Source organism: Lissotriton vulgaris, chromosome 9, assembly GCF_964263255.1.
Source record: "Lissotriton vulgaris chromosome 9, aLisVul1.2, whole genome shotgun sequence".
Taxonomy (NCBI): Eukaryota; Metazoa; Chordata; class Amphibia; order Caudata; family Salamandridae; genus Lissotriton; species Lissotriton vulgaris.
In genome coordinates, this window is record NC_141697.1 from 373003628 (window position 1) to 373019005 (window position 15378).

The following is a 15378-nucleotide window of genomic DNA, read 5'->3' on the forward strand; positions in this document are numbered from 1 at the left end:
TTTTCACAAAATGCCTGGCAGTAGTCGTGGCTCATCTAAGAAGACAGCACATCCACATCTTGCCTTACCTAGATGACTAGCTCATAAAAGCCAGCATGCAGCAAAGCTGCCTATGCCACACTTGAAAAGCAGTGCAACTACTTCACGACCTTGGGTTCACTGTAAACCTTGCCAAGTCTTATCTCCAACCGTCCAACATACAACTGTATTTAGGAGCCATAATGATCTAGTGTTGGTGGACATCCGAACCCATCGCCCTCTGCAGTGGTGGAATACACAAAACCTTTCAAAGGGGCGGCCCTTCATCGACCCAGTTCCATTGATGGTGCTAATAGCTCACGCATCGCTCACTGGTTGGGGAGCTCATCTCCAAAAGCATACTATTCAGGGCACGTGGACTCTGCAACAAAAGCAATTCCACATAAACCATCTCGAGCTGCTAGCAATTTTTCTAGCGCTCAAAGCGTTTGAACTTCATCTGGTAGGCAAAGCTGTCCTAATTCACACAGACATGACAGCAATGTACTACATACAAAAACAGGGGGACACACTCTTCAGCTGTCGCAATTAGCTCAGAACATCTGGAGATGGGCCATAATTCACAAAATATATCTCCCTGCAGAAAACCTTCCAGGAGTTAACAACTAGTTTGTTGATCTGCTCAGTCGTCAACGACAACATATCCACAAATGGGAACCCCACCCTCAAGTTCTCCTCCCATTCTTTCAAATATGGGGCTTCCCAGAGATAGAGCTGTATGACACACATCTAAACGCAAAATGCCCAAGCTTCGTGTCCAGCTATCCATACCCGTTGTTCAAAGGCAATGCACTATGGATGAACTGGTCAGGGATATTTGCTTATGCTTTTCCGCCTCTCCCACTCATTCCATTATTGGTTCGGAAGGTCAGACAGCAGTCCCTGACATTAATCCTAGTTGCTCCCACACGGGGCCATCAACCCTGGGTCACAACCCTGTTGGAGTTATCAGTAGTTCCTCACCAAAAATGGCACCTTACTCCCAGTCTCCTCACTCAGAACCGTGGTGGGATAAGGCATCCAGATCCCAGTCATCTCAAGCTTGCGACCTGGCACCTGAAATCTTAGTTTGGCTACCTCAATCTTTCCCCAGACTGCATGAATATCATCAAAGAGGCTAAACGCCCTACTACATGAGCTTGCTATGCAGCACAATGGAAGCGGTTTGTGATATACTGTAATAACAATCAAATTAATCTGCTGGACGCTTCAATCCAAAACATAATTTGCTATCTGTTACATCTACAGCGTTCCAATTTAGCGAACACATCCATACGCTTACATCTTGGGGTACTAGCCGCATATCTGCAGAACAGACAACTTCTGTCTCTTTTCAGAGTGTCTGCTATTAAAGCATCTATTGAAGGACTTGAGTCATTCCCCCAACACTTCCACCTGATCCACTGTGGAACCTCAACATCGTCCTTACCGGACTCATGGGTCCAACATTTGAACCATTGCACAGATGTGAACTACAATTTCTCACTTGGAAGGTAGCTTTCCTCATAGCCATCACATCTCTGAGGAGAGTGGGTGAGCTTGTGGCACTAACTATAGAAGAACCGTTTTTACAAATACACCAAAACAAAGTGGTTTTTAGGACTAACCCCAAATGCCTACCTAAAGTCATTTCTGCCTTTCATATCAACCAATCTGTTGAGTTGCCTGTGTTTTTTCCTCAACCAGATTCCGTGGCAGAACGCGCTCTTCACACCCTAGATGTGAAAAGAACATTACTATACTACATTGAAAGGACAAAACATTTCCATAAGACCAAGCAACTCCTTGTTGCTTTTGCTCCACCACATAAAGGCAATCCTATATCAAAATCGGGTATTGCACAGTGGATAGTCAAGTGCATTCAAACATTTTACATTAAAGCAGAAGGCACATTGGCAATTCCCCCAGGAGAGCCTTCCACTCGCAAACTAGGGGCCTTCATGGCATTTTTAGGAAACATACCCATCAATGACATCTGCAAAGCTGCTACATGATCTACAACACATACATTCACAAAACAATATTGTGTAGATGTGTTAGCTAGACAGCAGGTTAGTCTGGGCCATGCAGTTTTTCGTACACTATTTCAGACAGCTGCAACAGCTACAGGTTAGACATCGCTTTGAGAATTACTGCTATATAGTTTATGCACAGCATGTGATCTACAGCTCGCATGCCTCGAACAGAAAATGCTCCTTACCACAGGAAGCATCTGTTCTTGGCATGTAGAGCTGTAGATTCACATGAGCCACCCACCTCCCCGGGTACCTGTACCTGTTGCAGTAAAATATTACTTAGATACAATGTATGTGGACATCTCTCTTTACTACTCTTACTCCATTATCACCCTCTACGGCAAACAATCCAACAATGGAGCCAATGCCCATGCGCACTATCACCGAAAGGAGGAGTCACCTACCTCGTGAATGGAAAGACTTCTTCAAACAAAAACAAAGTGCAAACATCATGGCCCAACACTAGATGGCGAGCTTGGTACAGCATGTGAATCTACAGCTCTACATGCCAAGAACAGATGCATACTGTGGTAAGTATCATTTTCCTTATTAATTCTTTACACCAGCTAAACCATTCTTATGGGAGTGTGGTGATTAGTAGTTGTGTTGACATTGTCTCTGGCCTCGCAGAGGCAATGTTAAGTGCAACCTGCAGTGACCTCCTGACGAGGGCCCTGACATTTATTTACAGATTAAACACTATATAGATGGGGTCTAGGCAACAAGGCGTTCCTTCAACCAACGGTCCCTCTCTATTACAGATGTTTATCTCACGGTATATATATATATATATATATATATATACACAACATCTACCTTGCAGAAAGGGATCAGCCGCACACCAACAACGGAGCTTGCATCCTTTAATGATAAACAACAACGGCAATCCTGACATGTTTCGTTCTGACTCAAACTTTTTCAAAGGTGCGCCGTAACTTCTGTGTAAGTCATAGTGAAACCACAGAAAATGTACTCTGTTTATAAGTTCGTCCCCCAGTGGAACGCCTCTAGTGGCTTGAGTGACTTATGGTATTTGTGGTTCACTATTGTTTTTTAATTTCCAGCCCTCCATTGCGAAATAATTAGAAGTTAGTTTTGTCTTGGTTATTAAAATGCAAGGTTCGTTGTGCCCCAAATAACCCATTTTCGAGGCTTTTCGAGGTCCATGCCAAAGTCGGTCTTTGGCGTCACCTGCCTTCCCTATTCGCTTCTGCGGAACACAATAAAAGGTTCAACTGCGGGAAGGCAATGGCGCGCTTTCTGGAGGTGCATCGTTGCGGCGGAACCACACCGTTAGATTTTGCCACAACATCTTCCTTGCAGAAAGGGATCAGCCGCACACCAACAACGGAGCTTGCATCCTTTAATGATAAACACCAACGGTAATCCTGACATCTTTCGTTCTGACTCGAACTTTTTCAAAGGTGCGCCGTAACTTCTGTGTAAGTAATATATATATATATATATATGTGTGTGTGTGTATATGAATATGTGAACTAATACACTATATCTTGGCATATCATGTTATCTAATGTTTACACAAATGTCCTAAATACCAAAGGACGTGAGCTCTAGCCTTTACAAAGAAATCTACTACCATTATTCCTTTGTAGAAAGCATTCCAAGTATGCTTCACAACTGTCCAAGATTTTCTATGAGCCAAATAGCCCACTGCAGCTAGGCTCAGCAGTTGTTTCCCCACCCAACATCCCACCACTCTGAACCTTTGGGTGTGTGACCCCAATTGGGATTGTTGCAGTTTTCAGGCATGACACTATTTCAGCAGCAAAAACATAAAGCTTATATTTGTAACTGTTCATCTTACACAGAAAAGACAATGTCACTAACACCTTCATGGACAAAACTTCTAAGAGTTTCATCCACTTCCTATCAAGGGACTGGTTGTGTCTTAGATGACTATTGAGACCAAACGTGATATTCTGCCTATGCTTTCCCATATTACAATATATTGTGTGAGAAGGGTTTAAAAATAGCCTGGAACACATCCACAGTGATAGCGCTATTGCCGCGAATACATGATCATGTCGACCCCAGTTAATTCACCGGAAGCTTTATTGGGTCATCGTATCCTGAACATCTTCTTACCCAAGCGGGTGAACAGAGATTCTTAGCAACCTCGCCTATTTCTTACTAAATTCGGTCACGATCACCAACAAATATGGTCTACCATAACTGCACGTACAAATCTCGTGCCACAGTTCACCATATGGACAGGATTCCATCAGCGGGCAGGCTCAGCAGTTCGTGCAACAGGCAGGGCTAAAAGAAACATACTTTAACCTTCAACTGTACTCCAGTATCCCCGAACCCTATTCGGTACTAAGACAAGGCTAAATACCTTCACACCTGTTACTTCAAAGGTTGTCTTTATCCATAGGCTGGACCTTGCCCATTCCCAGTGATTAGGTCAAGTATCTGCTACCCTTACAGTTCTTACACTTGCAGTACAAGTCCTCTTACTTGCGATAATAATATCGTCAAACATAGGTAAAGCCGACAGCTCACAAATAGTTCCTCAGTCAGCTGCAGCTTACCTCCTATCCCCACTCTTCCAGTGTCCCCCATTGTCATGAATTGTTCAACTAGAACTGAGAATGGGGCACATCCTAGGCCCCTCAAATAGTTACTATCTCCCTCATTCTTTATTGTCTAAGCAGTGCAGTCTATATGATATCTGCACTTACAGGACGTGCAGCTCCACATCCTCTCACGCTCCAAACACCGCAAGTATCTTCAATTTTCTGACATGCAACACCAATTCAGTCTATTCGTCCTCGCAGATTGTTCGACATCCTTACATCACCATAAAGATGATTATAATGCTAGGAGTGGTCTCTGGTCTCTCTAAAGGATGGGGGCAACCCTCTTCAACACTCACAAAATCATTGTAGATAGTATGGAAAGCAGTAATCTATACACATTAATAACTTGACAGTTAGCATAACCTTCCTCGCCCAGCAAATTTTTTCTTTTTACATTGACACACTGTCTCCACTGTCAAGGAAAGAAATGTTATATCTTCCTGAATATTCATCTTTCACTGTACTTTACCTTATTTAATAATGACTGTAACCAACCTATACCAAACTGTTGCTAGCTCTTCACAGCATTCATTCCATTCTGGTGTTGCGCCTGAGACTTTAGTCCATCTACACTGGTTGTAGGGTCTGCCATGCTATAAGCCATGAATGTTTTATGTGAAAATAAGATTGTAGGTCCCTATGATGGGTAGCAAGACTTTAGCCATCTTAGAGGCAGTTATTCAACCAGGGCTGTTCCGTGAAAAATGTTCCTTTAGAGCTTTTGTGGATTCCACCTTCTGCATTTGATTTTTGACCTCTTTCCAGTAGCTTGTCCCGAGGTTGACATTTGGATTATTGTTAATGAATTCTTGTGAGTCTGACATTGGCTTTTCAGGGAGTTGGGTGTATTATTGCTCGATTTGTATAGCTTGGTCAGCACGTTGCTGGAGAGAGAAATGAAAGAGTTCTGTGAAGTCTGGCCCAAGTGTGGTAAGTAATTTTCCTAGGCAAGCCACTGGGGAGTGATCCAACAAAACCTTTTAGAATTTGTTTCACTGGCTGCTTCCACAGCTTGAACTAGTTAATGGGTTGGTGTGGTTGCATTCTAATGCTTATTGACTTCAATTGTTCAGAATATACAGCAGGCAAGGTTATTTTCGTTCTCTACTTTTGTTTTAGTGGAAACAGTCCCGTGCCTGTTGTAATCACAGCATCCATGACCAATGTACAGGCTCCTGAAGTAACTTCAATCATCAATTCCAATGAAAACTCAGGGGGTAAGGAAACTAGCCTGGAATAATTAATATTTACGTATTGTTTAAAATACAAAATATTCCAAATATCTAGCTAGAAACCTGTGGTAATCATGTCTATGCATTGTAATGATAGTGCTTCTAATTTCAGAGTATTAAATATGACCATAATTATTGAAGCAATATAGAGAGAATCAGAATTGTCTCTCTGAAAGTTTCCAAGTTAGTGTAGTTTGGTAAAATACTGCATCCTATGTATATCCAGTTGGATCTGAAGCTAATTAACACATTTATGTGCACTGACCTGCCTTGTACTTCCCAAACTTTGCACTAGCCTTGTCTCATTTTTGCTTGGATTTTTTTTTAGCTGACTGGGAGATCTAGCATCTCTGATCAATTTCCAAGATTGTCTTCATGATTTTGGGATTACATACTTAATTTTCTTCTTTCTTTACATTTATTTCTTATGGGATGTCTGACTCTGCACATATTTTGCCTTTTCTTGAAAGTGTGGAATAACCTCTGTACTAATAATTGTTACTGAACTGGCTTCTGAAATGTATATAATGTTCACTTAGCTGCTTCTTTTGTAACATTGTTGTAACAAATGCATGCAAATGGCTACTGAAAAACAATTTTATATAGGAAGTACTCAGGGTTGCCTTGGCTAACAGTAGTGTGAAAATGTCCCTGTTGTTCTCTGATTTCTAAATGGTGTACATATCTTCTGTTCAATGCAACCCTCATCTGTTTTTTGTTTTTTTGGCTACCTAGAAACCTTATCTTCCTCTGCCTGGACATGTAGTTAGAGAACCTAGATCGGCTCCTTCATATTTCTTACTGCATTCCCAAAATCCAACAGGCCATTTATAATGCGTATACGCTAGTCTGAGGAATGTGTTTACTTTTGGAAACATTGCACTATGAACCTTAACCATTTCTTATCCAGGAGCAATATATAGCCAATCTGATAAACATCTAGCCACAGATTCCTTAACTTAGAATATCCCCCAGGTGTCAGTCTGGATCCGGAAAATCTTCAGCAGTACCTTTGCGTGCCGGGGGACAGCTCTGCATGGCTCCGCTCTGATGTCGTCCACGGATATGACGTCAATGGAGCCATAGAAGGCCCTTCTGGCGTGTTGAAGTCTGTTTCCTCTTTTTCCGCGTCTCAAGGCAGATCCTGGAGAAGCGGTTCCTCTGGCCTGTTTTTCTTTTCAGGCCTTCTCAACATCTTTTAGCGTCCAGGAACATTGTGCGATTGCTTCGGGCTTCAAGTTGTGCGAGACCTGTACGGGGCAGATGTCGGCGACGGATCCGCACGTGATTTGTTTGTGGTGTTTGGGCAAATATCACGACTCCTTCTGGCAGCTGAGGCCGAAGTCCCTGCGGAAATGTCTGATGAAGTTGTCCGCCCGGAGGTCCCGTTTGGAGTCCACGCATCACCAGCTCTTCATCTCGAGGTTGGGCTCCTGTTCGGGACAAGTCACGGGGTCGTTCCCTCGGACGTCGCTCGCCTGACGCAGGTAAGCACAAGAAAGTCACGGAGGTCTTTATCCTCACATAGACGTTGGGCCCTCAGAAGTCAGACCCAACCTATCCACCATTTCCAGGTGTTGGGGCAACTAGGACCCAGATGGAAGCCTATTTTGGAAGCAAATTTTCGGGCTTTGCAAGCCATCTTTGGGTCACCCCCTCGCATACCTTCGGGCCCCACAGAGGGGGGTTGGAACTCAAATTGGGTATTCTCCGGAAGGTTCGCCCTAGGCGCCAATCGAGTGCCCTGACTCCGGTTCCAGAGCTGTTGCAATTCTGGGACATGACCCAGAGGAGCATCCCAGTCAGACGTCAGGCCGCAGCCCTACTACTGCGTCACTGCACAGCCCTCTGGTGCTCCCTGCGCTGACGTCAGATGCGGCTGCAGCGGGGGGATTGACTCAGAGTTGACGCTGTTCCACACAGCAGTCTCCTATCTCGGTGGATGTCGAGTCTACAAAGGCCCAACACCGGCAGTGGAGTCGCCTTTGGCATTTGTCGCCGTCGATGCGACACCATCACTGTCGTTCGACGCCTGTGACGTCCTCTGTTGTTCCTTTGCTACTGGAATAAGCAGCCCCTGGCCATGGAGGCTAGTGCGGCGTTTGCGGAAGCTGTTCGCAAAGCTGCTGACATCCTACAGTTGTGCCCTCCATCAGTCTCTCTGCCTTCTGATTGCTTGTTTGATTTACTCCACCTTTGCGCCATGGATGTGGAGCCCTTCCTGCCTTTTGACGGGTCATCGTATGGCATTCTTCTTGGGACTTAGGTGAGGGCCTGCTGGATACCCTGTGTTTTTGTCCCCCCACCATAGGGCTCAAGGGCTGGTAGTCCAGGCAGCATCAGCCTCGCTGCCTTCCTCCCCATCTGTTACTTCCTCCCACTAGGGAATCTCGATGGTTGGAGTTGTGTGGCCGACATGTCTTTGCGTCCACAAGCTCGGGACTTTGGTCCTTGAACACCTCTTGCATGTTTGCACGTTCTACTTTTGCCCTCTGGGACTCAGTTGAACACCTCTTTCTGTCTCCTTCGGGCTGCCCTCGCGAAATTGGTGGAAGGATTTCCTCTTTCCTACCTAAATACAATAACAACAGACAGATGGGTTTTAGATATAGTTTCCAATGGCCACACGCCCGAAGTCCTCCGCCCTTTTATCCAACGGAATTGTTATCTCAAATAAAAGTAATGTTGTACAAAGAAGGGTTCGAAGTGGTACCAACTGCACATCGAGGAACAGGATTCTTTCAAGATTCTTCGTCATAAGGTAGAAATCGGGAGAATGGCGCACATCTTGGACCTTCGTTGCTTCAACAAATTCCTGGAAAAAAAACTTTTTGTATGTTATCTCTTTAGGAGTTGTTTGATTAGTGAATCGAGAAGATTACCTGACGGCCTTAGACCTTCAAGACACCTATTTTCATATCCCCATTCTCCCCAAGCACAGGAAATTCTCACGCTTCAGAGTGGCTGGAATGGACTGTCAGTTCCGGGTTCTCCCATTTGGCCTTCGTTCGGCGCCTCAAGTATTTACCAAGGTCCTAGCACCTGTGGCGGCCCATCTAAGACAGGCAGGAATTAAAATCTTCCCTTACCTGGACAATTGTCTCATAAAAGCGAAATCCTTTGCAGTGGCAAACAGTCATACTCCGTGATGCCTCTCCTTTTTCCAGTCCTTGGCCTGTCCATCAATGTTCCAAAGTCTCAGCTAATTTCCTCAAGGGTCAGAAAGTTTCTAAGAGCAACCTTGGACACTCACCAGGCGAAGGCCTTTGCTTCGCAGGAAAGGCAAGAAAAGATTCGCAAGCTGACAGCTCTACTCGTAAAAAAGTCAATTTCAGTACGAAAGACAAATCGCTACTAGAGACGTTTTCCGCCTGTATTCACTTTATTCCCAACTGCCGCTTGTGGATGAGGCCCTTGAAAGAACTAGACAGTTAGTGGTTACAAATCAGAGGATCCTTCGAGGCAATTATAACATCACCGATGAAGGAGGTGCTTCAATGGTGGATTCACATCCCGAACCTAGCCACAGGCCAGTCGTTCTTAATAGATCCTCCGTAATACATAGTTATGACCGATGCGTCCCTCGAGGGTTGGGGAGCACATCTGGAGGGGCGGTCAGTCAAGGGCAAATGGGACAGCCAGCAGCAGTCCCTACACATCAATCTATTGGAACTAAAGTCAATCTTCCTGGCCCTGAAATCCTATCTTTAAAAAAAGTTGCAGGAGCATTGGTCATAATTCGGACAGACAATACAAGTATGCACTATCTACACAAGCAAGGAGGGAGAAGATAGACTACGCTGTCCCTGCAAGCTCAACAAATGTGGAATTGGGAAATTCAGCACCAAATAATATTATCAGCAGAACATGTTCCAGGAGTGGCTAATATCCTGGCAGATTACTTGAGCAGGTCAATATCGGCCAACCACAAGTGGGAACTCCACCAACCGACGTTGAATCGTCTTTTTCGATCATGGGGCGAGCCGCACGTAAACCTATTAGCGACAAGTCAAAAGCGTAAATGCCGATTCTTCGCCAGCTGGCTACCCCAGTGCGTGCAGGAATGCGTTTCCAATAAATTGGTTGATGATTCATGCTTACGCTTTTCCTTTAATTCCCAAGGTGCTTCAAAACATGAGGGAGGAACCTTGCTGAATGCTACTCATAGCACCCAGGTGGCCTCAAAGAGCTCCTCCTTCTGTTGGAGTGAAGACCCATTCTGTTATGTCCATTACCAAACTTGCTAACGACGAATCACGGCCAAGTCTGCCATCCGAACCCAACATCTCTTCGCTTGTCGGCTTGGCTCCTGAACATATGAGTTTGCCGATCTAGCCATCCCTGCTGATTGTTGGGAGGTTCTACAATACTAGAGCTCCTTCCACTATCAAAACTTACAAGCATAAATGGAAGAGATTCTGCCATTGGTGTGCAAGTTCAGAGGTTCATCCTATCCAATTTCTGCCAGAACCGTTGCTACCTTTCTTCCTACAGCTGGCTAAATCCTGGTCTATCCCATTCTTCCATTAAGGTTTTCCTCGCTGCAATATCCAGAATTCGGCGGCACAATGAGTCACAGTCGCTTTGGTCATCAAGAATTATGAAACAATTTCTAAAAGGCTTGTTTAGAATGTTCCCACCAATAAGGCGCCCACCTCCGCCTTGGCATTTCAACATTGTGTTGGCACAACTTATGAATTGGCCATTTGAGCCATTCATAGAGCGGACCTCAAATATATCGCAGGGAAAACCTCTCTTCTGCTGGCTCTTAAGTCAGCTAGACGAGTACGCAACATACAAGCTTTCACTACTAGTCATCCTTTCCTTCAATTCACAAGTGACTGTTCTTCTTCGTACCAATCCTACCTTCATCCCTAAGGTCCCATTGGATTTTCATTAGAATGAGCCAATCGTATTAAAAACGTTCTTCCCAAATCCGCAAACACCATCGAAAAGATCTTTACACTCCTTGGATCTACAGAGGTGTGTAAAATTCTACTTGCAGAAGACCACCAGCCTACAAAAAACTGATCAGCTGTTTGTGGCATATGGGAACATCAGGAAGGGATATCCTGTTTCTAAACAAATTATAGCATGTCGGATCTCATCAGCTATACAGTTCTGCCAGCAGGCAAACCTCTATCTTCAACAGTGAAAGCTCGCAATACGAGGGCTGTTTCCTCTTCCTCTTGTCAGTGTGCCTATATAACAAATTTGCAAAGCAGCAACCTGGGCCAGCAGGCACACATTTACAAGACATTACTGTCGGGAGCCACAAGCAATGCTGACACAACTGTGGGACAAGAGGTTCTCCGTTATCTCTCACATTAAGGTGAGCCTCTCTACTTCCCACCTTCCTATATGTTTTGACTTTTGCTTTCATTTAATTGATAATCAAATTAAGTTTGTTGCACAATGTATACATCGTTATGTACACGTATATACATTTAAATACAAATATGCAGACTGTCATATATATATATATATATAATGTGTGTTTGGGTGTGTATATTTGTGATGCAGCTTACTACGTACATGTAGGAAGCTAGCTCTGTATATGCTGTACCAAAGTGAGGTATAGTGTGCACAGAGTCCAGTGAAACCCAAAAGGTAAGCAGGGGTAAAGTAGATAGCACCTCACTCTCTATTTGTGGTAGTGTGGTCGAGCTGTAAGGCTTAATCAGAGGACAGTGTTAAGCATTTGTTGTACACACTCAGCAAATAAATTCACACACTCGAAGACTGAACTTCAGACCAATTGTTTTTGTATAAAAATATTCTTTTAGTTTTTTTATTTCCTAGAACCAAGCAAGCCTGGCACATATACGTGATAAATACTTTGTAGTAAATATGCAGTTGTAACAGAGTTTGGATTGTAAATGTAGTGTTTTTCAGAATACAGTACATATACTTTGTATAGTATTTTTAGTAAAATTACAGGTAAGTTACTTTTAGGATTACTTTTCTTACACAGTGTAGTATACCTAGATACTACACTGGGACATTTACTGTAAACCGTTGTTAATACAATTTTAAATAATTTCTTAAGGTTTTCCAACTCAATCCTTAAAAACTTTTCATAGAAAAACAGTCAGTGTTATCCTATTAAGGAAAATAGTGTTATTGGTTTAAAGGTAAGTACTTTTTTGTTGAAGTTGGTCCTCTGAGGTTAGACTCAGGGCGGCCCTAGGGCTGCGGGGTGCAGAGTGCTGAGGCCCAATGTTATCCAGTCGGGGAAAGGGGGCCTCCAGTTGGTGGCTGCTTATGAGCAGGCCACTGGGTTGTGGGAGTAAAGCTCCTGGTGTTAGGTTAAGGGCAAAGGGGGATCCGGTTTAGCACACAAAGTGCACCCTCAGTGGCGCAGGGGCGGCTGGGTGCAGGTTGCAGTTTTGGCGTTGTGTGCCCTGTTGTTTTCAATGGGGATTTTCGGTTTTCGTTTACAGCTGCAGGCTCTGTCCTGGAAGACTTCCGGGAGGAACCAACAGCTGGGCAAGTAAGTTGGAGGGCTCGGGGATGTAGGTACACCACAGGTTCTCTTCTCCAGAGTGCAGGGCAGCTAGGTGCAGGGATGGTTTTGAGGTCGGCTTTCACTTTACCGGGCCATTCGCGGGTGGGGGCGGGGGGGGGGGGGGGGGGTCTACGTGCAGCGGCTGCAGGCGACGTCTGGGAGTCCTGGAGGGGTCAACCCACAGTGGACTCTGTGCAGTGGTGGTTCCAGGCTTCTGGTTTCTTTGTCCTCAGCAGGCTCAGATTCTGCCTTGGGAGTTTTCTTTTGAACAGAGCTGCTGTTCACAGGAGATCCAGCCTTTTGCTGAAGGCAGTCCATACTCCCAGGGTTCTGGAGGTCTCTGGCTGCAGGACAAGGCGACCTTTGGCGCAGGATCTCTGGAAACTGCAAATGGGCCGGTAGTGCTGGGGCCAAGTCAGTTCTCGGCAGTCTCCTCTGCAGGGCGTCTTCTTCGTCCCTTTTCTTCTTAGGTTGTGGGAATCTGCCTTCTTGGTACAGGGATGCCCCCTAAATAATGTATTCAGGGGCGTTTTAGGTGCCTCGTCAGTAGCCAATTGGCTACTGACTTTAGGGTGACTACACCCTTGGTGTGCTCACCCCACGTGGGAGAGTGAGCACAATCCTTAATCCTGTTTGGGGAGAGCCTGCCATCTGCAAGATGGCGGGCACTGAAGTGTGGGCTTCACCTCGCCTCCCCCAACTTTGTGGAGGGGTTGGCAGAGGTGGCCACACCTTCTGGGCTGGCTAATTTTTCCCGCCTATCTTACCATGGAAAAGGAGGGGAGACAGGAAGGGGGCCTGCTCCCGATAGCTGGAGAGGCTGGGGGTCGCATTACAAAGGCTGCAAGGCCTTTGAAGCTCCCCTGCCTATGATGGCTCTAACTGGCTTGGGGGAGGTGTGAACACCTCCATGCAGGAAAGGCCTTGTTTCTGGGCTAGGGGAGCGAAGGCTCCCACCCCAGGTGTCCAGAAACATGTCTTGTGGTGGCAGGCTGGTGTGTACCAGTCAGGGAACCCACCAGAGGCTGGTCGAATTACAGGGGGCATCACTAAGAGGGAATTTTTCATTAAATCCTGCACTGGCATCAGTGTGGATTTAATGTGCTGAGAAGTTTTGATACCAAACGTCTCAGTTTTCAGTGTAGCCACTATGGTGCTGTGGAGGTCGTAATGACAACCTCCCAGCATCAAATACTTTTAATGGCAGCGCTGCACTTAGTGTCTAAGAATGGACTTAGGGGGTACAGGGCTCATGCACCCTCACCACTGGTATAGTACACCCAGCTGATGAGGTGTCTGATCTATGCTAAGGCAGTAGGTTGTAGGCATGGCACGTCGACTCTTCACTTTGTTCTGCACCTTAACATGCAGCCTTCAAAGGCAGAGTGTGAGTGTAAAGGTACAGGGGCTCTAAGGGTGGCACAATAAGTGCTTCCTCCATTAGAGGACTTCTCTGGTCACAGTGCCCAGGGTACTTGGGGTACCATTTACCAGGGGTGGACCTGTGGACAGGGTGCCAATTGGGTTTGGAACAGTTTTGGGGAAGGCAAGCAGGCCCTGGGAACCTGATTGGCAGGAACCCAGGGCACATCAAGTCAAAAGTGTGTGTGTGGTTACTGCAACAGAAACCCAGCTTCTCACAGTACAGGATTTTCCACTTCATACCCTATATCAGCAGACATTCCTATAATACTACTGCTATCTATTCGGATTTAAGCATGTGAATCTAGGAAAGATACCTCAATACTGGAGAAGAAAAGAAGTTACTTATCTGTAAACTGTGGTCTTGCAGCATGAGTCCTTTTCTGGATTCACATGCTGTGCTGCATTATTCCGCCGTCTAGTGGTTGGGTGTCGTCGACCACCATTTGGTGCCAGGTACGTCCCCTGTGTGACGTCACACTGCACCCTGGAGGTTGTTGTGTGTGGTAGCCATCTTCAGATTCTTTTTTCCGTTGTTGGGTCTGGAAGCAGGATTTCAGGAAAATCCTTGAAAAAGAGTTGAGATTTCGAGTACAAATCCAGCATTGGCATCGCAACCGGAGAGCACAACTTCACTCCGAGAACGACACCTTTAATACTGAAGACATCAAGGTTCGACATATGGCGAGGTAGGGACCATGGAAAATACCCCTTTTAAATTCTGCCCCGAGTGCCACCACAAATTTGCATAATGCGCCCCACACGACGTGTGCAACCACTGCCTACCCAAGGACCATAAGGACAAGGACTGTGAGGCCTGCGCGCTGTTCCTGCCAAAAACCTTCAGAACACACCGAAAGCCGAGGCCCACTGCGCAACAGTGGCCCAGGCACCGAAAAAATCTTCCATGAAGGACCGAGGCATTTCCAGTTACGATGAGGATCAAGGAGTTCCAGCAGAATCGACGCACGAGGGAACAGACGTCAAAGTTATAGAGGGAGACTCCGAAAAGACCCACGCCCACAAAAAGATGGTGAAAGATACAGAGAAAAATACGGATAAGACAAGACACCATACACATCTGTCGGAACTGAAGGGCCACAATAATAAGGCACAGCATAAGGCAGCCCCAAAGCCAAAGAAAAAGGCGATCAAAGGCCAGCCGCGATCCAAGGAACCCCAGGCAACCCTACCAAGGGACGCCGATGAGGGAAAATCGCAGAAGACGCAGAAAACAAGAGTCGAACACAAACCCAGAAGAAACTGCGACACCATCAAAGCCAGATGCAAGCACGGGCAAGAAAAGAAAATCTCCAGTCTCCGACACCGAGGGAGCTCTCGAGGTTGAGAAGAAAAGGAAATGGCTTGAAACCGAAATGGCGACGCTCCTCCAGAAAGAGAGGGAGTTCGACGCTTTACTCAAGGAATACCGTATTCCTAAGATGCTGGTTGCAGGGGAAGAAGATGAGACCCACAAATCACCTCCAACTCCCGAACCGTGTGATGAAGTCCCCGATTATACATCGACGCACTTGAAGAGGAGGAACACTCTGAAACCT

The 15378-nt window shown here is 45.7% G+C and overlaps 1 protein-coding gene across 1 annotated transcript in view; it reads left to right on the forward strand.

The window, feature by feature from the left end:
- PAPOLA (poly(A) polymerase alpha) overlaps positions 1 to 15378 on the forward strand; it is an 829479-nt gene that overhangs the window by 520659 nt on the left and 293442 nt on the right. The window contains exon 18 of the mRNA XM_086937747.1: positions 5777 to 5874. Within this exon, the coding sequence (XP_086793873.1) occupies positions 5777 to 5874 (98 nt within the window). The remainder of the gene's footprint in view (positions 1 to 5776; positions 5875 to 15378) is intronic.